At 36.8% G+C, this 22,934-nt stretch overlaps 3 protein-coding genes across 3 annotated transcripts; 2 read left to right on the forward strand and 1 right to left on the reverse strand.

Annotated features, from left to right (window-relative positions):
- The first annotated feature begins 230 nt into the window (after window positions 1-230).
- On the forward strand, window positions 231-16,604 carry LOC119486748 (aflatoxin B1 aldehyde reductase member 2-like). Its single transcript, XM_037767086.1, has 8 exons — window positions 231-560; window positions 2,238-2,425; window positions 2,536-2,640; window positions 3,077-3,173; window positions 3,746-3,845; window positions 4,226-4,355; window positions 6,000-6,172; window positions 16,316-16,604. The coding sequence occupies exons 1-7, from the start codon at window positions 281-283 to the stop codon at window positions 6,159-6,161; spliced, it is 1,062 nt and encodes a 353-aa protein (XP_037623014.1). The 5' UTR covers window positions 231-280; the 3' UTR covers window positions 6,162-6,172; window positions 16,316-16,604.
- LOC119486742 (aflatoxin B1 aldehyde reductase member 4-like) lies at window positions 10,988-16,604 on the forward strand. The gene is made up of 7 exons (XM_037767072.1): window positions 10,988-11,514; window positions 13,548-13,735; window positions 13,836-13,940; window positions 14,303-14,399; window positions 14,911-15,010; window positions 15,608-15,737; window positions 16,143-16,604. Exons 1-7 carry the CDS (start codon window positions 11,211-11,213, stop codon window positions 16,302-16,304), a joined length of 1,086 nt encoding a protein of 361 aa, XP_037623000.1. The 5' UTR covers window positions 10,988-11,210; the 3' UTR covers window positions 16,305-16,604.
- On the reverse strand, window positions 16,471-22,507 carry mrto4 (MRT4 homolog, ribosome maturation factor). Its single transcript, XM_037767099.1, has 8 exons — window positions 22,382-22,507; window positions 19,829-19,887; window positions 19,627-19,730; window positions 19,454-19,535; window positions 19,307-19,374; window positions 19,066-19,217; window positions 17,252-17,328; window positions 16,471-17,162 (listed from the first exon to the last, which is right to left on the reverse strand). Exons 1-8 carry the CDS (start codon window positions 22,494-22,496, stop codon window positions 17,019-17,021), a joined length of 801 nt encoding a protein of 266 aa, XP_037623027.1. The 5' UTR covers window positions 22,497-22,507; the 3' UTR covers window positions 16,471-17,018.
- Between the last annotated feature and the right edge of the window lie 427 nt (window positions 22,508-22,934).

Raw genomic sequence — 22,934 nt, forward strand, 5'->3', positions numbered from 1 at the left:
GAGCATCTTTGGTAAAAAATGGATGGTCATTTGCTGACACTTTGTGGTTACAAATGAGAACTACATCTAATTAAAAATGACAACTACATCTAATGTAACTTCTCCACATATGTTGCAATGAACAGGAAGAACAAATACGTAATAAAAAAACAGGAGGTGCTCACAGAAAACGAACTTTGCTCTGCCTGATCTACAGCCAAATGAGGACACCAAATATCTCTTCAGTATTTAGCACTACATCACCACTTCTATTGACATCTGCTAGCTGCTGGACTGCAGGATGCAGGGGATAATAACAGGAAGACTGTGCTCACTTAGAAATAGTCATACTATTAAAGATGTGCTCAGATTTGTTGCTCACAGAAACATGTCATCTCAGACTAAACGACCGGTTACTTTAATGGGAACTATGGCAGTCGGTGGACTGGCCAACGCCAAGCAGAGTCTGGAGATGGTGAAGACTTTCCTGGACAGAGGACACAACCAGGTGGACACAGCCCTCATGTACATGGATGGAAATTCAGAGACGGTCATAGGAGGCATGAATCTTCCTAAAACAGGTAACTATAAGGAGCATCCACACTCTTACTGAATGTGTACTGACCTTACTGAGTTTCTCAAGTGGACTAACCAAGCTGTTGCTCATTAGACAAAGAACCTACCTGCCAGTTGGCACCAGCCATACTAGAGAAGTGATGTAAATTAACTAAGTTGGCTCGTTTACTCAGGTAGCCTACATTTAACAAATACTGTTTATTTTTGAGGTAACTGTAGGCTACTTTACTTGAGTATTTCCATTTTCTACTACTTTATACTTCTACTCCACTATGTAACATCTCAGAGGGAAATATCATGCTTTTTACTCAACTATGTTACATCTCTGAGAGAATATCATACTTTTTAATCCACTATGTAACATTTCAGAGAAAAGATCATACTTTTTACTCAACTATGTTACATTTCAGAGGGAATATCATACTTTTTACTCAAGTATGTTACATCTCTGACAGAAATATCATACTTTTTACTCAACTATGTTACATTTCAGAGGGAATATCATACTTTTTACTCAACTATGTTACATCTCAGAGGGAAATATCATACTTTTTACTCAAGTATGTTACATCTCTGACAGAAATATCATACTTTTTACTCCATTACATTTATCTGACAATTCAGTTACTTTACAGATTCAGATTATGAATACAAAATATAATTATCAGATAAATTATGATGTAGGTTAAGATAAAACTTTATTGATCCCTGGGGGGGAATTCCACAAGATACCCATCAGATAAAGTATATAAAGTAGATGAAATGAGCTCCACCTTTACCTGCTGCAACATTAAAGTGATGAACATTACAATCCAATAATATTCTGAAATTGGCCGGTCTGCATAATGTGTACTTTTTCTTTTGGTACTTTAAGTATATTTTGAAGCTAATACTTTTGAACTTTTAATAAAGTAAAACTTTGAATGCATGACTTTTACTTATAACCGAGTATTTCTACACTGTGGTATTACTACTTTCACTTAAATGAGCACTTCTTCCACCTATGTACTAGAGTAAGATAGGAGCTAGTTTTCATCTGCAGTCACTTGCCATGATAAAAACACTTCCCAGAGCCTGCTGGAGGCCGGATAAAGTAAGTGGTACAATAACAACAGGGATGGAAGTCTTTTATGACAGTGATATTATCACTGTACTTTAATGATTGTCATTGTCATAAAAGACACCCATAGGGTATTATGTGTTCTTTGAGATAAGAAAGTGCCTGACCGTTTAGGGCTTTGTAGGTGATAAGGATGATTTCAAATTCTATTGTGGATTTTACAGGGAGTCATTCCAGGGAAGCATAGACGGGGGGAAATATGATCTCTTGTTCTAGTTATTGTCAGTACATGTGCTGCAGCATTCTGGATTAACTGGAGAGTCTTAAGAGACTATTGGGGCTATTGGGGCAGCCTGATAATAAGGAGTTGCAATAATCTAGTCTAGAAGAAACAAATGCATGGACTTATTTCTCTGCATAGTTTTTGAGACAGGATGTGCCTGATTTCTGCAATGTTACGTAGTTGTCATGATTTGGTCTTCTGACCATTGACTGGACTAAAGACCCTTTAGGCAAGTCCTCTTAACCCACCAGAGAATCAAGGGTCATAAAGATTGCAGTTTTCTGAAAGTACCCTGTAAATGATATACTGTACTTATAGTTCATTGTTTCTGTGTGACAGTAAGCATAGCTACCAAGGCCAACCCCTGGGACGGGAAGACGCTGAAGCCAGAGAGTGTGCGCTCTCAGCTGGAAAGCTCCCTTCAGAGGCTAAAGACAGATTGTGTGGATCTTTTCTACCTCCATTCCCCTGACCACGAAAACCCCATCAAGGATACCCTTAGGACCTGCAATGAACTCCACAAAGAGGTCAGGAGACCAGACAACTCATTTTCTATTCTATTATAAGTTATTTCAAACATACTTAACGTAATAATATTTCATTCAATTCTAATTCAATGTTAAAATATCACCCTCAGGGAAAATTCAAGGAGTTTGGCCTGTCAAACTATGCATCATGGGAAGTGGTTGAAATTCTCAACATCTGCAGACACAACAACTGGATTGTTCCCATTGTGTATCAGGTATTCTGGCACTTTCTTTTAAAAAAACATTCTTGTAGTTTAGTCTCCAATCAATTACATCGTCTTAGAATAAGAAAGCTACTCATTTATATGTCTGTGTTGCTTCCCTCCATATGAGTAGCTGTGTGTTAGAAGAAATCCCATTCTTTTAATGTTAATGTGAGCATATCTGGGCTAAAAATTCCTGTTTTCAGAGTGAGCTGATAAACTTTAGTGCAACTGCTTATAAAGAATTGCAGTAGTTTTCGTTACAGAGAGAAAACAATGGTTAAGCATCCTTCACATTTAGAGAAACTCAAGGTGCCCCCTATGCTTTTTCCATCTCACTTTAATCCCCCATGTTATGTTTCTTTCTTGGCTTAAAATGCTTTCACTTGAATTGAACCTCTTTGACTATTTTCTGTACCCTAACTTAGACTCTTACAACCTTTCACAGGGGATGTACAACGCCACTACAAGACAGGTTGAGTCTGAGTTGCTGCCATGTCTGAGATACTACGGAATTAAATTCTATGCATACAATCCTCTAGCAGGTGTTGTATATCTTCCTTCTGTGGTACACCTTGCAGTCACCATTTGAATTGTTTTATTCAAAAGGAGAAAGTCACAGTTGGTGTTAATTGGTGTCCAGAAGATGAATCCCAATGATTTTGGTGATCCCCTGAGTTTGACTCTAGCGCCACCATGAGGTTGACATTTGTGGTTTGAGTCAAATGCCTCAACAACAATTGGATGGATTGCAATAAAATTTAGTACATACATCCATTTGGCCCTCAGGATGATTTGTAGTCACTCTGGTGATTCTTTAACTTTTCATCTAGCAACATGTTAGCATACTGACATAAGCTCTGACTGTAACTCAAAGCACCACTGTATCTAAGTCCAGCCCAACAGAGCTGCTACTCTGTAGGTCAAAGGCCCCCTTTGAAAATGGCCATGACAATTTTTCCTTACCAAAATTTAGCATACGTTGGACCGTTATTTAACCTCCTTTGCGACAACCCAATATGACATGGTCATGGTCATTTTGAGTGAGTGACTAATTGAGTACCTAAATAGAACCCTAGATAATTTCAGCTTGACTTCTGCCATTACTCCTCTGCAGGTGGCCTTCTGACAGGAAAGCACCATTACCAAGACAAAGATGCTTCCAAGCCTGAAGGACGATTCTTTGGTAACGAGTTGGCTGTCCGATACAGAGAGAGGTGAACGACTTGCCTTCGAGTCTTTCCCAACAAGTAACTTGTTTTATGTTGCAAGTTAGGTATTTCTGCGTGTCTGTCACTCATGTAATCGGTCAAACCGGTCGAGGCAGATGGCTGCCTACCCACAGCCCGGTTCTGCAAAGGTTTCTACCCATTAAAGGGGATTTTTTTATTGCCACTGTTGCACCAAGTGCATGCTCATGGGGGATCTCTTGTTGGGTCTCTAAGTTATAGTTATGGTCTAAACCTGCTCTATATGAAAAGCATCTTGAGGTAACTTCTGTAATGATTTGACGCTATATAAAATTAAATTGAATTGAATGAACATTGTCAACTGATAAAGCACAGAAAGTAATTGTGCCTGTCCTCTTCTGTGTCAGATACTGGAAGCAGAGTCATTTCGAGGCAATAAATGTGGTTCTGAAGGCCTTGGAGACGACGTACGGCTCAAAGAAACCCACCCTGACTTCTGCTGCTATGCGCTGGATGTACCATCACTCTCAACTTAAGGTAACTATTGTGCACGAGGTTATGTTTTGTCATCATCATGGGGAGATTATGTCACAAGAGTTTGTGGTTCTTATTTAAATACCAACAATGAAAAGTGTTTCCACTGTTAAGAAGGACCCAAAGCACCATAAAGAGTTTAAATGATTTATTTAAACTGCTAAACTATCACAACAAAACAGATAGATAAGATCAGATAAAACCGGGGATGTGGCAAGAGATAAAATGGGGGTGCTAATGTCCAAGGGCACAGCGGGCAATAAACATTTCAAAGAAAGGGGAGTGGTTAAGTCTCAGTCTATCATGAGGTCTGGCTCGTCCCGCAGCAGTTCGTCTGGTACTTTGTCCTGGCCGCCCTCCCACTCTGTCGGCTCCAGCAAAACGTACCGGTGAAGCCGCCTCCCTCCCACGTTCCTAACTAGCGTGTCAAGCTTTTTTACTGGACAAAAATTGATCCTGCAAACTTTTCGGAATTTCGAAATGCCATTGCCAACACTGAAAACCTGATAAGATGTGAGCTAAAAGGGGCCTTCACCTCGTTTAAAATGCTTTTTTATCGTGCAGCATTTATTCTTTCAGGAATTTAAACACGTTTTTGTAAGTACTGTATCAATAATCAGTAGGCAGGCATATCACTTTACACGACTAAGCCGGGGTTGGCAAATCAACTTTTTGGGCTGGTGTATTCAAAATCTACCAGCCACTCAATAGATTACCATTGTGTTTTTTTTGGCTGGTGAGCAAAGCAAATTTAGCCGCTTGCATATTTTAGCAGCATTTGGCTGGTGGCTGGTGCTAATGTCCAACTCTGCACTAAACACATTAAATGATGATACTGCACCTACTGAGAATTAGGCCTGCAACCAGCAATTCTGTTCAATATTGATTAATCTGTAAACCATTTTCTCAATTAATCATTTGTTCTATGAAATGTCAGAAAATAGGGACAAATGCCCGTCACATTTCCCCAGAGTCCTTGCTGACATCATCAAATGTCAACAGTCATAAACCCAGCCAGAGAATTTTTGGCATTTTTACTCGAAAAAAATAGTTAACCAAATAATTATCAGAATAATTTAATTTTCTGTCAATAGACCAATTTCTGCAGCTCAGTTTTCATAGTAAATAAATTATTTTGTCTGTCATACACATTCAAAGGCCTAATTGGCACTTTTTGACCATAAAGTTTACTACGGTTGTATTCACATAAATATCTACCGGCACAATTTCTAAATAAACTTCGATCCCCATGAAATAAATTATCCAATCATTACATTTGGGCCAAAATGAAATGATTGGACGGGTTTATTACGGTACTGCGACAGCCACAGATATAGGATTTTTTTCTTTTGATTTATTGATTGTAATGAGAATTTCAACTAATATAACAAAAATGTTTTTAAAATCTTTACCAACCCTACCTTTAATTGGCCAATTGTAGAATTATAGCTCGTCATGACTTGTGTATACTGACCATTTGTTAATACCAAAATCCTAGCTCTTTTTTCATCTGAAAGTGCCTGATCAGTTGTTGTATATTTAACCTCATCATCACCACAGAGTCAAATTGGACAGTAGCTGTACAATATTATACCATGAAACAACTTTGAATAAAACTCTTTGACATTAAACTGTCTGCTGTTCCAGGGTGATCTTGGTGATGGAGTCATCATTGGCATGTCAAGCATGGAGCAACTTCTGCAAAACTTGGCTGCTACAGAGGAGGGTCCTCTGGATCAGAGAGTGGTCGCCGCCTTCAATGAGGCCTGGAATCTCGTAGCCCACGAGTGTCCAAACTACTTCCGCTAAAGAGCCTAAATCTTCATAACAGTCCAATCAAATTTCATTCAAGTTAATACAGAAAAGAGATCTGCTAAAGCCCCTTTCTTACTTGTACCTTTAATACCTGAAAATCACACTTGAAATTTTTCTTATGAATGAATCAATTGGAGACAAGTATGTATGCATTTGAACAGTATTAATGTGCAGTTCATAGTTAATGTACAAATGTAAAAATGAAAACGTAAGATATTTTTTTCAGGATGTAGCAGATGATGAAAGAAAGATGAAGAATATTGAGACATGAAAATGATAATGAATGTTTATCTTAATTCTTGAAACTTCTTACAGAAACTGTTTACATGACCAAAGGGCACTAACCCCAGTTCACACCAGGCCGCTGCAATAATTACATTTCATCTGCTGCTGGGAAGCGTGAGGCACATGAGTTACAGGATCTGTTTACTTATTGGCTGCGGTTACTCAATGTTCGCACTCTGCTGCTTAAAGTTAACCTTTTGCCGACTTTTAGTTTGGCCGCAGAATCAAGTGGCCACAGCTTGCTGAGCTTAGGAGCGGCCACCGCAGCTTTTCACAGACATTGCATGGCAGCTCGCCACAGGCCGCACTTCACAGTTGCTCTGGTGTGAATTCGGCGTAATGGTGCTGAGTGGCAGACCCTCAATTTACCACTTGTCTGCATAAACTAACAGAGAAGAGACAACACATCTGAGGGTCAATCTTGACACCCAAACTGATTTATCAAGTTATGTCAAGTTAAGTCTCCTGGAGATTTTATGACCCTCATCCACCTTATTTACGACCTACCCAGCATTACTGTGTGAGGCTCTCAAAATAACACAGATACACACACTAAGGCACATCTAACTGTGAATAAATACTAAAGGAAACTGATGTTTAATGCAAATTAACATGCACTTTAATTGATATGTTGTGCTGAGGTAGCATATGTTTTAATAGCAGGAAGTTTGCTTAACATGTACAGTACATGTTTGTAACATTAAGGAAAATTTAAATTAATAGAAGCGGTTGGCCTTCTCTTCCTCCGCTACAGAGACGAACACAAATCTATATCAGTCATTTGCAATTTATATAGCTTGAATACTCATGCTAATAAATAAATAATCAGTAAGTTGTTCGTGAAACAATAACATGGCTATAGATCGAAGCATTAAGTACTCTGTTCTATTAATCATTTGGTAGGGTCCTGCTATATAGGTATTTTTATATAATAATATACGTCCTCAGGGATCTTAAACAGAAATTTGGGTGCGCACTAATGTCCATGTCTCAGTTAATCCTTGTATTTTCAATATCTGTTTTTAATCTACTTAGAGTATTACACCTTTTAACTTTGTTTATGAACCATTCACAAATTGACTCCTTTGACTGCTAATAGTCTTTGTTTTGCATCTGTTCTAATCTTTGCTGTGTAATCCGACGATAATCCCTTGTGGTTTGCTGTCTCATTAAACATATTTTTGGGCTTTATACATTAATTGTGTAAACTTGAGGTTTAAAACGTGTTTAGAAACAATTAAGTTTACGATGATCATTTCTTTTAGTTTTCTGTTTAGTAGTTCAGTTATGTAGATCATCTGATCATCATCAACCTTGATCATCTGATTAGTGTGCATATGAAACAAGTTACATCCCTGTACACTATGCCAAGAACACCATAGCAACGCTGAGATTCCGAGACTCGGGCCTTGTCCACACGTACACGGGTATTTTTGTAAACAGAGCTTTTTCTATGCGTTTTGGCCATTCCACACCCTAACGCTGTTTTAGGTCACTGAAAATTAAGCTTTTGTAAAACTCCAGCCAGGGTGAAGATTTTCAGAAACGTTTTCAGTGTTGACCTGTAGACAGGGAGTGTGCGCTGTTATCTCCTTTATGAGGTGTCACTTATGAGGCGACATGTTGTGCAACGGCGACACAAATACATCCATGAACAGCGGACGTGGCCAAATAAACTTGCCAACAGGATTTTTCACATGTTTACACATAAATGTACAGTTACTCTTCCACTATATTGAGGAATACAGATGTCAGAATGAGCTACTTTGGTCACTGCTATTTATTTAATGCAACACTCCCACAATACAGCCCTCGTCGCTGGTGTGTGTGTATGTCCCAACATGCCCACTGGCCTTGACAGTGCTTCAATTGGACTCTGGACAGAGTTTCTAAGGACCCCTGCAGGTGAAGATGGGAGTGTTTTTTTGAGAACAGAGTCATTAGTTTTGAGTACAAAGAGGGAAGAGTCGACAGATAACAAATGAGGTGTATTACTCATCTATTTTCGTATCTTATGACTGTTACACGCAACCTTGCTTCTACACTTTACCCATGCATGTGAAGGCCTGCACACACAGCTGCCTCTGGGCGACCAGCGTCACCTTCCTCTCCACACACACATTGGGCCTGAAACAAAAACAGTGATACAAATACTTAAGGTGTCAAAATGTCTTTACAGATGTATGATAAATGGACAAAGCTTCCAAGGCGTTTTCTAGTGGACTACGACCTAATGCCTGTGAGGGCATTATACCTGTGATGAGGTGTCAGGCTGCTAGTGATGTCTGGTTTTTGGTCTTTTTTTAAGACTTAAGGGGAATTCCTCATACATCACATTTGAACACGCTGAGCTGCAAAAAATAGTTTCAAGTTCAAGTTTCTTTATTTATCATATGCGCAACAATTACAACAAAGCAGTCATTGACAGTGAAAATCTTTGATCTCAGGTTCCCTTCAACAATGCTCGTTAAATATGTATATAAAAAGAAAAATCACACAATTAAAAGCAAAATGAGAATCTAAGACATAAAATAGTGCAACTTAAAAATTAATATAAGGTTTAAATATAACACTACCCAAATAAATATAAAATAAGTAGGGCTGTCAATAGATTAAAATATTTCATCGCATGATTGTCCATAGTTAATCGCAATTAATCACACATTTTTTATCTGTTCAAAATGTACCTTAAACTGAGATTAGTCATGTATTGAATACTCTTATCAACACGGGAGTAGGCAAATATGCTGCTTTATACAAATGTGAATATATAATAATATTATTATTATTATTATTGGAAATCAATTAATAACATAAAAATGACAGATATTGTCCAGAAACCCTCACAGGTACTGCATTTAGCATAAAAAATATGCTCAAATCATAACATGGCAAACTGCAACCCAACAGGCAACAACAGCTGTCAGTGTGTCAGTGTGCTGACTTGACTATGACTTGCCCCAAACTGCATGTGATTATCATAAAGTGGGCATGTCTGTAAAGGGGAGACTCGTTGGTACCCCCAGAACCCATTTTCATTCACATATCTTGAGGTCAAAGGTCAAGGGACCCCTTTGGAAATGGCCATGACAGTTTTTCCCAACAAATAGTGTAAGTTTGGAGCGTTATTTAGCCTCCTTCCATACAAACTAGTATGACATGGTTAGTACCGATGGATTCCTTAGGTTTTAGTTTTTCTTTAGATAGTGTTGGAGCTGTGTGTGTCCACACACTCATACGTGAACATGAAGTAGAGGAGAGGGCTGAGCATGCAGCCCTGAAGAGCTCCGGTGTTGATAGTGACGGACCGGGTGGAGGATGTGGTGGTGCCTAGCCGCCCTGTCTGGGGTCTGCCCGTCAGGAAGCTGAGGATCCAATCACAGAGGGCGGTGTTGAGCTCTAGGTCTCTGGGTTTGAAGGGCACAATGATGTTGAATGCTGAGCTATAGCTGAGCTATTAGTCTATAAACAGCTTTCTCCCATGTGTTCCTCTGGTCCAGGTGGGAGAGGGCAGTAGGGCGATGGCGTCGTCGTTGATCTATTTGGTCTGTGTGCAAACTGAAGTGGGTCCAGTGAGTCAGGGAGGGAGGAGGTGATGAATGATTTGACTAACCACTAAGAGCACTTCATGATGGTGGAGGGGAGGGCTGCCTGAGTCTAGTTCTAATAACTTTAATATTTCAGTCGATATTATGGCTACATGGTGCGTATTTTTAACAAACGTGTTTAAATCAAATTATCAAACTAACAGAAAACCTTTGATAGGAGAGAGAGGAGGATGATGGCTAAGCTGTCATCCATGATGGAGAATGACTCCCACCCCATGCAGGACACCATCTCAGCACTGGAGAGCTCCTTCAGCGACAGACTGCTCCACCCAAAGTGTGTGAAGGAACGCTATCACAGGTCCTTCCTTCCTGCAGCTGTCAGACTCCACAACCAGCACTGCTCCAAGTAGACCACATACACACCAAAAAACTGACAATAACCTGATATTTTCAGGTGGGATTTCATTTCATTCTCACTGTGCAATATCATTTTCCACTTGTGCAATTTTGTTAATAGTCTGTTTATTGTCAATTCTGTATATACTGCTCCTATTTTTATACTTCCTTCTATTTAAATGGTTCATATTTTGTTACACTTTGTTTAGCTCTTTTTTTACTGTGTTAGCTGATGCATCTTGTTTTTTGCACTATCCCCTTTGCTGCTGCACACTGCACATTTCCCCACTGCGGGACTAATAAAGGAATATCTTATCTTATCTTATAGGGTTTTATTCCAGTGTAGAAACACTTGTTGGTTTCTGAGACTCATATGAATGGTTCTGTAGCCAGTAAAAAAAAAACTACACATTTTAATATTTGCATACTGTATCAGCTTATCGTTGTGTACAGTATATCTGGACTGCACATTGCTGGATGCAGGAGAAACCCAAGAGCATCTTTTGTGACAAAGGATGGTCATTTGCTGACACCTTGTGAATAAACATATGAACTACATCTAGTATGACAGCTCCACAAGATGATGCAACAGAAGAGACTTGAACACATATTATCTAACTTACATGTCCAAAACAACCGGAAATAGTCACAGAAAACGCACTTTACACTGCCTCAAGCAAAGAAGCCGAATAGCTCTTCAGTAAATCTAACACACGTTTCGTTTTTAAACCGGTTAAGTAACTTTGCGACGCTCCCTAAACACCTCTTTCAACGACCTTCGACCTTAGTCGTCTGCTGACTGCTGGACTGTAGCATGCAGCGGGTAATAACAGTCACAGCAGGAGGACTGTGCACACTGAGAAACACTCACACTATTAGAGACGTGCTCACACATTCACCGAGGTTCGTCTCTCGTAGAAACATGTCGTCGTCTCAGACTAAACGACCGCTTTCCTTACTGGGGACGATGGCGTTTGGTGGCCGAGCCGACGCCGAGCAGAGCCTGGAGATGGTGAAGACTTTCCTGGACAGAGGACACAACCATGTGGACACAGCCTTCATGTATGTGGACGGGCAGTCAGAGACGGTCATAGGGGGCATGAATCTACCTAAAACAGGTATACTATTTATTTTATTTTTATTTTATTTTATTTATTTGGTATGTGTTTATTGTATTTATATTTGATATATACTAGATTAGTGGTGGTAAGTTACCAAGTACATTTAGCATACTCAAGTAACCTAAGGCTACTCTACTTAAGTACACATTGTAGGTACTTCTATTTCCTGCTACTTTATACTAGTTACTCTGCAGATTCAGATTATTATTACAAAATATAGTCATCAAATAAATGATGATGTATTATTATAGGTTAATTCTGTTGGAACACATAAATACATCAATAATTATAATCCAGTAATATTCTGAAATGGGCCGTTCTGCATAATGTGTACTTTTACTTTTGGTAATTTAAGTATATTTTGTTGCTAATACTTTTTTTTCTTTTACTTAAGTAAAATATTTGAACCTGTAGGCAAGTCCTCTTAAAGGTCCCATATTATAAAAAAGTGAGATTTTCATGTTTTTTAATTATAAAGCAGGCTTAAGTCATATAAATACTGTGAAAGTATCGAAACACTCAATCCACAGGGAAATACACACAGCCCATATTCAGAAACTCTGCATTTGAAACAAGCTGTCAGGATTTCTACCCATTTGTGATGTCACGAATATACAATATTTAGACCCTTTACACAATTTTAAACGTAAACATTCTAAATGTGTCCCAGTTTATTCCTGAGGCCTGTACTACAAAAAAGAGTTCAACATACCCAGGGTATCTTCTCTTTATCTGGCTTCACTTACCCTAACAAACGAGATCTCGCTAAACTGTACTACGAAGCTGGTTATCAACTCTGTAAATCAACCCAGAGTTTTCCAATCTCGTTATGAGCGCGTTCACATGAACGAGGAGGTGTTTACAGCATCTGACCAATCACAGACATGAACAAGACTACTGACGGACAGGCAGAGCGGCATATTTAACAAAGGAAGAGCAAACTATATTAGACAAATACGAAGAAATTAAACACTTAATCCAGGCTAAAAGTAACACAGTTGAAGCTGCCAAATGCAGGAAGGACAGCTGGTAAAAGAAAAAACTCCGGATGTGTGAATGATTAAATTAACAGATTTATTAATTTAACAGAACACTCAAAAGTAAAGTGTACTAAATATAAATAGCATTTACGAGAATTATAAATGAATGGAATACACTTAATTTTACCCTACGAATAACAAATGGCATCTATGAGTATTTAAACATCCTTACACTTGCGTCCCCCCTCTCTGACGGTGTGAAACGGACTCAAGAGCAAGTAAAAAAATAAATAAATATAAAAACATAATTCAAAGTGGTAAACACCCCCAGCATAAAGTCAGCTGTCCTTCCTGTATTTGTCAGTTTAAACTGTGTTGTTTTTAGTCTGGATTATGACTGTAACTTCTTCACATGTATGTAATATTATCATACAATCACCGCACTGAGCTCTGATTGGTCAGTAGGAGGTGTTTTCATAGGAGTTGATCTCTTATCTGGAACATAACCTGCTCCGGAGCAGGTTAGCCGGTCAGCATCAGTTACCATGGAGATCTACCTCGATAAGAAGTGAACCAGCTTCGTAGTACAGAAAACCCTGAGTTAACCCTGAAGTTACCTCGATAACCGCAAATCCTGCTCCGTAGTACAGGTCTCCGGTTGCAGTGTATGTTAATGACATCAGCTGACAGGAAGTAAACATGGACCCAAACTGTTGCCTAGCAACGCAATTCTGTTGCAATTCCATTGAAATGTACTAAAACGGAGCGTTTCAGACAGAGGGTGAATTCAGGCATATTCAGGCTGACAGTATGAGGAAAATAAAGGTGTTTTTTTAACATTACAGCATGTAAACATGTTCTAGTAGAAACACAAAATAAAAGTATGAAACTGAAAATGAGCATAATATGGGACTTTTAATATCACTTGATAACAACACCACCAGAGAATCAAAGGTCATAAAGTTTGCTGAAAATATCCTGTAAATGACATACTTAACACATAAGTAATAAGTACATACTTAATACTAATTAATTTTTTCTGTGTGACAGTAAGCATAGCTACCAAGGCCAACCCCTGGGATGGGAAGACGCTGAAGCCAGAGAGTGTACGCTCTCAGCTGGACACCTCCCTTCAGAGGCTAAAGACCGATAGTGTGGACCTTTTCTACCTCCATGCCCCTGACCACGAAAACCCCATCCAGGATACCCTTAGGACCTGCAATGAACTCCACAAAGAGGTCAAGAGACCAGACAACTCATTTTCTATGAGTTATAATTTCAAACATACTTGATAATATTTAATTAAATTCTGATTCAATGTTAAAATTTCACCATCAGGGAAAGTTCAAGGAGTTTGGCCTGTCAAACTATGCATCATGGGAAGTGGCTGAAATTGCCACCATCTGCAGACACAACAACTGGATTGTTCCCACTGTGTATCAGGTATTCTGGCACTTTTAGTCGTTAAACCTTGTAGTTTCATCACCAATCAATTGCATCTTCTTAGAATAAGAAAGCTACTCAATTATATATGTATCTGTGTTGCATCCCTCCATAGGAGTGGCTGTGCTGCTAAAACTTTAGTGCAACTGCTTATAAAGAATTGCAGTAGTTTTCATTACAGAGAGAAAACAATGGTTAAGCATCCTTCATAGTTAGAGAAACTCAAGGTGGCCCGATGCTTTTTCTATCTCACTTTAATCCCCCATGTTATGTTTCTTTCTTTGCTTAAAATGCTTTCACTTGAATATAACCTCTTTGACTATTTTCTGCACCTTAACTTAGACTCTTACAACCTTTCACAGGGGATGTACAACGCCACTACAAGACAGGTTGAGTCTGAGTTGCTGCCATGTCTGAGAAACTACGGAATTAAATTCTACGCATACAATCCTCTAGCAGGTGTTGTATAGCTTCCTTCTGTGGTACACCTTGCAGTCACCATTTGAATTGTTTTATTCAAAAGGAGAAAGTCACAGTTGGTGTTAATTGGTGTCCAGAGGATGAATCCTAATGATTTTGGTGATCCCCTGAGTTTGATTCTAGCACCACCATTTGGTTGATATTTGTGGTTTTGAGTGAAATGTCTCAGCAACTATTGGATGGATTGCAACAAAATTTGGTACATACCTCCATGTGGCCCTCATGCCCTTCATCTAGCAACATGTTAGCATACTGACATAAGCTCTGACTGTAACTCAAAGCACCACTGTGTCAACTCCCAGCCTAACAGAGCTGTTACCATGGCCGTAGACCATTAGTCTTGTTTTGACATGAACTGTAACTTCTTTTTTTTATTGATGTAGCATGAAAAACCTTAATTTTGAGTGAATGACAGTATTGGGTACCTAAATAATTTAGTAGAACCGTAGATAATTTTAGCTTGAACTCTGAAATTACTCCTCCTCTGCAGGTGGCCTTCTGACAGGAAAGTACCATTATCAAGACAAAGACGGTTCCCAGCCTGCAGGACGATTCTTTGGTAACAACTGGGCGACAGCATACAGAAACAGGTGAACGACCAGCCGTTTGCTTTCGAGATTTTCCCAACTATAGATGCACTGATACTGACTCAAATAGCTGGATTGAGTTTCAGTGACAATGGGTCCTATTTATTCAATTCACTTTTATGTTTATATACTATATACATTATATTTTATACTGGGATTTGAATTCCTGTTTAAGATTTGACCAATTTGTTGCTGCATTAAAAGGTTTACACTTGAGCTGTAATTCCTGTTAATTGTTGCTAGTTCTGATTTATTATTTTAATAAATTACAATTAAGTAAATTTATATGTATTTATTAGTTACATTTTGTTTTACAAAGTTAGGAAAGCGATGTTTAAGTCAAGCCTGGTGTTGCCTTAAACATAAAAGATAGATCCCAGGCACTTCCACAGTGAGGCATACAGCTTATTAATTAAACACTGGTATCGGATCGGCCGATACCCAAAGCCCAGGTATTTGCTTCGAAAGTCGAATCGGTGCATCCCTATTCCCAACAAGTAACTTGTTTTATGTTGTTGCATGTTAGGTATTTCTACACTCATGTACATCATCAACTGATAAAGCACAGAAAGTAATTGTGCCTGTCCTCTTCTGTGTCAGATACTGGAAGCAGAGTCAATTCGAGGCAATAGATGTGGTTCTGAAGGCCTTGGAGACGACGTACGGCTCAGAGAAACCCACCATGACTTCTGCTGCTATGCGCTGGATGTACCATCACTCCCAACTTAAGGTAACTATTGTGTTTGGATCACTGCAGTGACACAACATAATGTTTAGTCATCATCATGGTGAGAGTACAACATGAGATTATTAGAAATGTAAACTAGGTATCTTACTCTGCACAATATTGTATATTTTTCTACTTAAAGATTGGTCCTGCCCTCAGAGTTTCAAGAGGCCATTGCTAACACTGTAATCCTGAGAAGAGAGCTAAAAGGGGGCTTCAACTCATTTAAATCAACTGGCCAATTGTAGAATTATAGCTGGTCATTACTTGGTATAATGAAAATTTTATAATACCAAAATCCTAGCTCTTTTATCATCTGAAAGTGCCTGGTCAATTTTTGTTATACCATGAAACAACTTTGAATGAAACTTATTTTTCTCTTTGACATTAAACTGTCTGCTGTTCCAGGGTGATCTTGGTGATGGAGTCATCATTGGCATGTCAACTATGGAGCAACTTCAGCAAAACTTGGCTGCTGCAGAGGAGGGTCCTCTGGATCAGAGAGTGGTCGCCGCTTTCAATGAGGCCTGGAATCTCGTAGCCCACGAGTGTCCAAACTACTTCCGCTAAAGAGCCTAAATCTTCATAACAGTCCAATTAAATTCCATTCAAGTTAATACAAAAAAGAGATCTGCTAAAGCCCCTTTCCATTAGTTACTTACTTGTACTTTTTTCCTGAAATCACACTTGAAATTAGTTTTTTCTTTTGAATGAATCAATTGGAAACCAGTATGTATTCATGAGAAGAGCACTACATTGTTAATGTACAAATGTAAAAAATGAAGATATTTTTTCAGGGAAAAATAGCCTTTTCTGGAGTCTGCCTTAATCGAACTGTTACATTAAAAAGAACCAATTTTCTCACTTCAACAAAATGTTTTTTCTTTACATAAAACGGGTTGGTTTAACACATGAAAAGACATGTGCCTTTTTGTTTTGGCTGAATGGCAAAATAATTTCATGCGATACTTTTCTCATTATGTTGACCAAAACAACTTGCATCAACATCATTATATGTAAGACATCATTAAGTCTATTGACTCCAGTCACCAGTGTTTACTGAACAACAAATCAGTCCAAAGCTAAAGGTGAAGGCTTCAAGGTGAAGGACAGAAGTTCATGTTTTGGGGTGAAAAAAGGACAGAAGAGAGAGAGATTATAGACTCCAGGGGCAGCACTGGCAATCATGGTGAATGGTTTCAATGTCCCTCTACTGTTGAAGGCCGGCAAAAAAATGACTTAAAAAAAAACAGATGTGTACAAGCTTCTGCCCTTGCAGATGTTTCATTCTGCATCTCCGTCGTCTTCCTCTTCAACATCCTGCATAGGCTCTTCCTCTCCAGCAACGTTCTCAAACTCGCCTGTTTCTGAGTTCCACATACATTTGATCTGCACCTTGAATTCGGCCATCTCGATGCCAAAGAGTTTCTATGGACACAAATGTGAACAGATCAGTTAGTCAAATGCAACACAGTACTGTACTGTATGTCAGGGGCAACATTTAGTCAAGAACTCACCAGAATACGAGCCTGCTCAGGAGTAAGCACGTCTCCCTCTTTACAGACTTCATGGTCCTTCAGCAGTGTCACCACCCCTTTAATAACATATGATATAAAATGTTACTATTATGTGTCATAACCAACTAACTGATATGAAAAATGACTTGTTAAAGTGGCAATGGTTATTGTTCAGAGAAGAAAGGGGTGTCACATGTTGCACTCAAACATGTTTTAAGAATACAGCCTTCTAACTAGCACTGTCTGTGTAACCAGGGCATGATAAAGCATATTCATTCCTCTGTGGTATAGATTTCCATTGTTGTCCAAAACTATTAAAAACACATCAGTACGCTACACCGTTGCACTAGTAGATATGGTCCTTCATTACGATGAACATGGGCACTAGGGCTGCTTGATTTTGACAAAAATCATAATCAAGATTATTTTGGTCAATATTAAGATCACGATAATGTGGCATAATAATCTTTTTATGTTGATTATCCTGTTTTTATAATCGTTGGAAGCCAAAATCGTAATTGAAATTTGATTAACTACACAGCCCTAATGGACAATGTAGTTTATTTTGAGTAAAGTAAGTGCCTTAAATACTCACTAGAACAACAAATGTGCTATGAATCCGTGACTGAAAATAGTCCCCAACAAATGCAATTACTCTTACAAACTACATCAAGAATCTGCTTTAAAAAATGACTGCGTTCCTAAACTCATACTACCATACTATTTAGTATGTCAGAAAAATATTTAGTATGTCACAATAAATAGTTTGTCAAATGTAGTATGCCAAAAATAACAGGATGTCCGACCTACTGCATCTGGTCGTATTTTGCAGTATGCAAGCCAGCACGCTTTTCTGGCTGTTCTGAACCACAATCCTCGGCGCATCGGAAGATGCATCACATCGACTGAGCCGCCCAGAGGGCACAGACAGATTACCGCCTGATGACAGCTGATTGACAGCTTCAAATTTCCTGCTACGGACTGCATCAAATATATGAGCAAGAGGGTTAAAGTTCAAGGCGCAATGTTATGTCAAAATAGTATGTCCCAACTGTATGCATACTGCAGGCAACAGTACATACAGTACATACAGTACTTTGTAAGGGCAGCTGCAGTATGTACTAAAAGTAAGAAGAAACAGTTTGCTATTTGGAACGCAGCCTACAGTATATATTTGTGATCAGATATTAAAAATGTGGGTCTTCAGTAAGAACCAAAGGGATTGGTGCTGAGTGCCACAGACAGGGTAGGGAAGTCAGAATTAGGTCTGTCAAGATAATTACATTATAGATGTACCATACGATATATGGATATGATCTTGATCATTTTGCTGACCTCGATATTTCCTGTTGTGTTTACACTTGTGTTTGTTTACGTGAGAATGTCACCAACATTTTAGCTAACATGATGCCAGAATAAACAGCTGGTTTTATCATTATAAGACTTGCATTGAGTGAAATTGCTTTGTTAACAGAGCCTGAGAGTCCATCCATTTTATTTATTGTTTTAGTTGTGTGGTTTTATATTATTTGTTTAATTTATTTAGAACATTCTAATATTTTTCACATTCCAATTCCAATGTCTGAATATTCCTTAATTAAAAATTAATTGGGTATACTTGCATTATTATGCTATTATATTATTACATCAGTGGCATACAATGGTCTTAAAATGACCATAATATCATTTATCGCAATCATTTCTGGGAAAATATAACGTCCGACAAAAATAGTTATTGTGACAGGCCTAGTCAGAAAACACTGAGAAATTGACTATAACATTATTGGTTTGCCAGCCTTATCCTGTAATCCTACCTTTCTTGAGAGCAGTTGGAAGTCCTAATTGCCTCAACTGGGGCTCCATTGAGTGAGGAAACTGTTCAAGGGGTCCCTCATCCAGAGTTGTGTCCATCTGTGCACGGTTGCCTGACCGAGCATAATCCATCTCTTTGAAATGATTGAAATACCTGTGGATAGGGAACACCATTTTGTTAACTAATGAACAATATTTGGAGAGTAACTGCAATTGTAGAGCATCACGTGAAGCCTTACTTACTCTTGTACCTCATCCTTTGTTTTGTTAGTGAATAGTACTCCCACTTCTCCTCGTAGATATTTGCTGACCTGCACAATACAAATGTAAGTCTTTGCAAATAGAGTATTATATTTTCCAGTTTAACACCACACATAGGATCTCACCTACCTTGTGCAAATTATCTTTGTATTCGTCTGTTTGTCCTTTACCCAAGGCAACCACCATGACTTTATTTTTGCCGAAGAAGAATCTGTGGAAGAGGAGAGGAGAGTCAAGCATCTTATCTGAGACCCTTATGAAATTAAATTCCTATGAAAAACAAAATCAGTAGGCTTTATTACCTGCTGTGTTTCCATGCTGTCCTGATGTCTTTCAGTTTGGTATTCCTCATATTGGCCACAGAGAATATGAACAAGTTTCTGTAGGTGTCCACACATTTCCGTAACTAAAAACACACAAACAGGTGGATCATTTAGTGTTTAACATGTCAGCAGCATCAGCAGCAAGCCCTAGTTGGCATAGCATAATGTACAGCACACTCACCTCCTCGATTAACTTCTGTTTTGACTGCAGTCCTTTCTTGTCTGTTTTCGTTAAGGAAACTGAGGGGAAGATTGTGTGAAAGACAGTCAGTTAGCTCTGAGTTTAACTGATATAAGCAAGCAGTCACTGTTACAACACCTAGACCAGGGGTCAGCAACCTTTACTATCAAAAGAGACATTTTAAGCAAAATTAATAAAAGAAAATCTGTCTGGAGCCGCAAAACATTTGAGCATTGTGATGAAGGTAACACAGTTTATAGTCTAAGTATATAGTATATAAGTCTAATGCAGTGAGGACCAAAGAGCCCTCGGAGTATTAGGGTCACATTGAGGGAAAAACATCTGAGATTTCCAGAATAAAGTCATAATAGTATGAGAAAAAAGTTGTAATATGAGAATAAAGTCATAACTTTAAGAGAAATAAAGTCATAATATAACGAGAATAAATTCATAATATAACGAGAATAAAGTCGTAATATTACGAGAATAAAGTAATAATATTAAGAGAATAAAGTAATAATATTAAGAGAATAAAGTAATAATATTAAGAGAATAAAGTCGTAATATTACGAGAATAAAATTGTAATATGAGAATAAAGTTGTAATAATGTGAGAATAAAGTCATAATATTAAGAGAATAAAGTTATAATATTAAGAGAATAAAGTAATAATATTAAGAGAATAAGTCACAACTTTACGAGAATAAAGTCGTATTATTACGAGAATAAAGTCATAATATTAAGAGAATAAAGTAATAATATTACGAGAATAAAGTCATAATATTAAGAGAATAAAGTCATAATATTAAGAGAATAAAGTTATAATATTAAGAGAATAAAGTTATAATATTATGAGAATAAAGTCATAATATAACGAGAATAAAGTCATAATATTAAGAGAATAAAGTTATAATATTAAGAGAATAAAGTTATAATATTATGAGAATAAAGTCATAATATAACGAGAATAAAGTTATAATATTAAGAGAATAAAGTTATAATATTAAGAGAATAAAGTCATAATATTAAGAGAATAAAGTTATAATATTATGAGAATAAAGTCATAATATAACGAGAATAAAGTTGTAATATAACGAGAATAAAGTCATAATATTAAGAGAATAAAGTCATAATATTAAGAGAATAAAGTTATAATATTAAGAGAATAAAGTTATAATATTATGAGAATAAAGTCATAATATAACGAGAATAAAATCATAATATTAAGAGAATAAAGTCATAATATTAAGAGAATAAAGTTATAATATTAAGAGAATAAAGTTATAATATTATGAGAATAAAGTCATAATATAACGAGAATAAAATCATAATATTAAGAGAATAAAGTCATAATATTAAGAGAATAAAGTTATAATATTAAGAGAATAAAGTCATAATATTAAGAGAATAAAGTCATAATATTAAGAGAATAAAGTCATAATATTACAAGAATAAAGTCATAATATTAAGAGAATAAAGTCATAATATTAAGAGAATAAAGTCATAATATTACGAGAATAAAGTCATAATATTAAGAGAATAAAGTCATAATATTAAGAGAATAAAGTCATAATATTAAGAGAATAAAGTCATAATATTACAAGAATAAAGTCATAATATTAAGAGAATAAAGTCATAATATTAAGAGAATAAAGTCATAATATTACGAGAATAAAGTCATAATATTAAGAGAATAAAGTCATAATATTAAGAGAATAAAGTTATAATATTAAGAGAATAAAGTTATAATATTATGAGAATAAAGTCATAATATAACGAGAATAAAATCATAATATTAAGAGAATAAAGTCATAATATTAAGAGAATAAAGTTATAATATTAAGAGAATAAAGTCATAATATTAAGAGAATAAAGTCATAATATTAAGAGAATAAAGTCATAATATTACAAGAATAAAGTCATAATATTAAGAGAATAAAGTCATAATATTAAGAGAATAAAGTCATAATATTAAGAGAATAAAGTCATAATATTACAAGAATAAAGTAATAATATTAAGAGAATAAAGTCATAATATTAAGAGAATAAAGTTATAATATTAAGAGAATAAAGTCATAATATTACGAGAATAAAGTCATAATATTAAGAGAATAAAGTCATAATATTAAGAGAATAAAGTCATAATATTAAGAGAATAAAGTCATAATATTACAAGAATAAAGTCATAATATTGAGAGTATAAAGTCATAATATTGAGAGAATAAAGTCATAACTTTACGAGAAAAAAAAGAAAATAACATGTAAAATTACTACTTTATAATATTATGACTTTATTCTCATAATATCACAACTTTTTTTCTCATAATCTTGTGACTTTATTCTGTAAATCTCAGATTTGCAGACCTGTGATCTAACTACATGTGTGTTAACTGCTAGCTAGTGCCAGCAGCAGGAGAAGCTAACATGAGCCTGTTAGCTCACTTTACGTTCATGTCCTGTCGTCGCAGTCAGTTGTTACGTACAAGCAGCCCGTTAACACGCTCAGTCGTTTAATGTGTTTGTACATATTGTAATTTGAAGGCTATATACTCACTCTTCTTGTCCCTCTTTGACTTCGGCATGGTTGTTTCTGTCACGATGGAGGAGCAGCAAGACGCACACGTGAAGTGAAAGGACCCCAGATGTTTCTGTCTGGTGAAGCTGACCATGTGGTGCCTGACTACAAAGAGCAGAAGAAGAACTTTTATTTTTGGAAAATTATTTGTATTCCTTTTTTTTTTTAACCAAACATAGCATAGCAAACATAACAAAACATAACACCGGTGCCATAATACAAAAAAAAAATAATAATTATATCTTACATTTAACATTTAACACTGGCGCACTTTACGCTTACTTTACACTATACATCCTATATACCACTTTATAGGCTGCACATATGTACATATTACATTTATTTATTGTACATACTACATTTATTTATTGACGGACTGCACACACTATGTTCACCCATTCACTCTGTATCTTTTATATCTCTATTTATTGTTTTTAGAATTTTTGGATACCTTTACCTCTCCTGTGTTTCACTCTGTTTGCTGATGTTGCTGCTTTGACATTAATAAAAGTTCATCTTATCTTATCTTAAT

The sequence above is a fragment of the Sebastes umbrosus genome, chromosome 1, assembly GCF_015220745.1.
Source record: "Sebastes umbrosus isolate fSebUmb1 chromosome 1, fSebUmb1.pri, whole genome shotgun sequence".
Lineage (NCBI taxonomy): Eukaryota > Metazoa > Chordata > Actinopteri > Perciformes > Sebastidae > Sebastes > Sebastes umbrosus.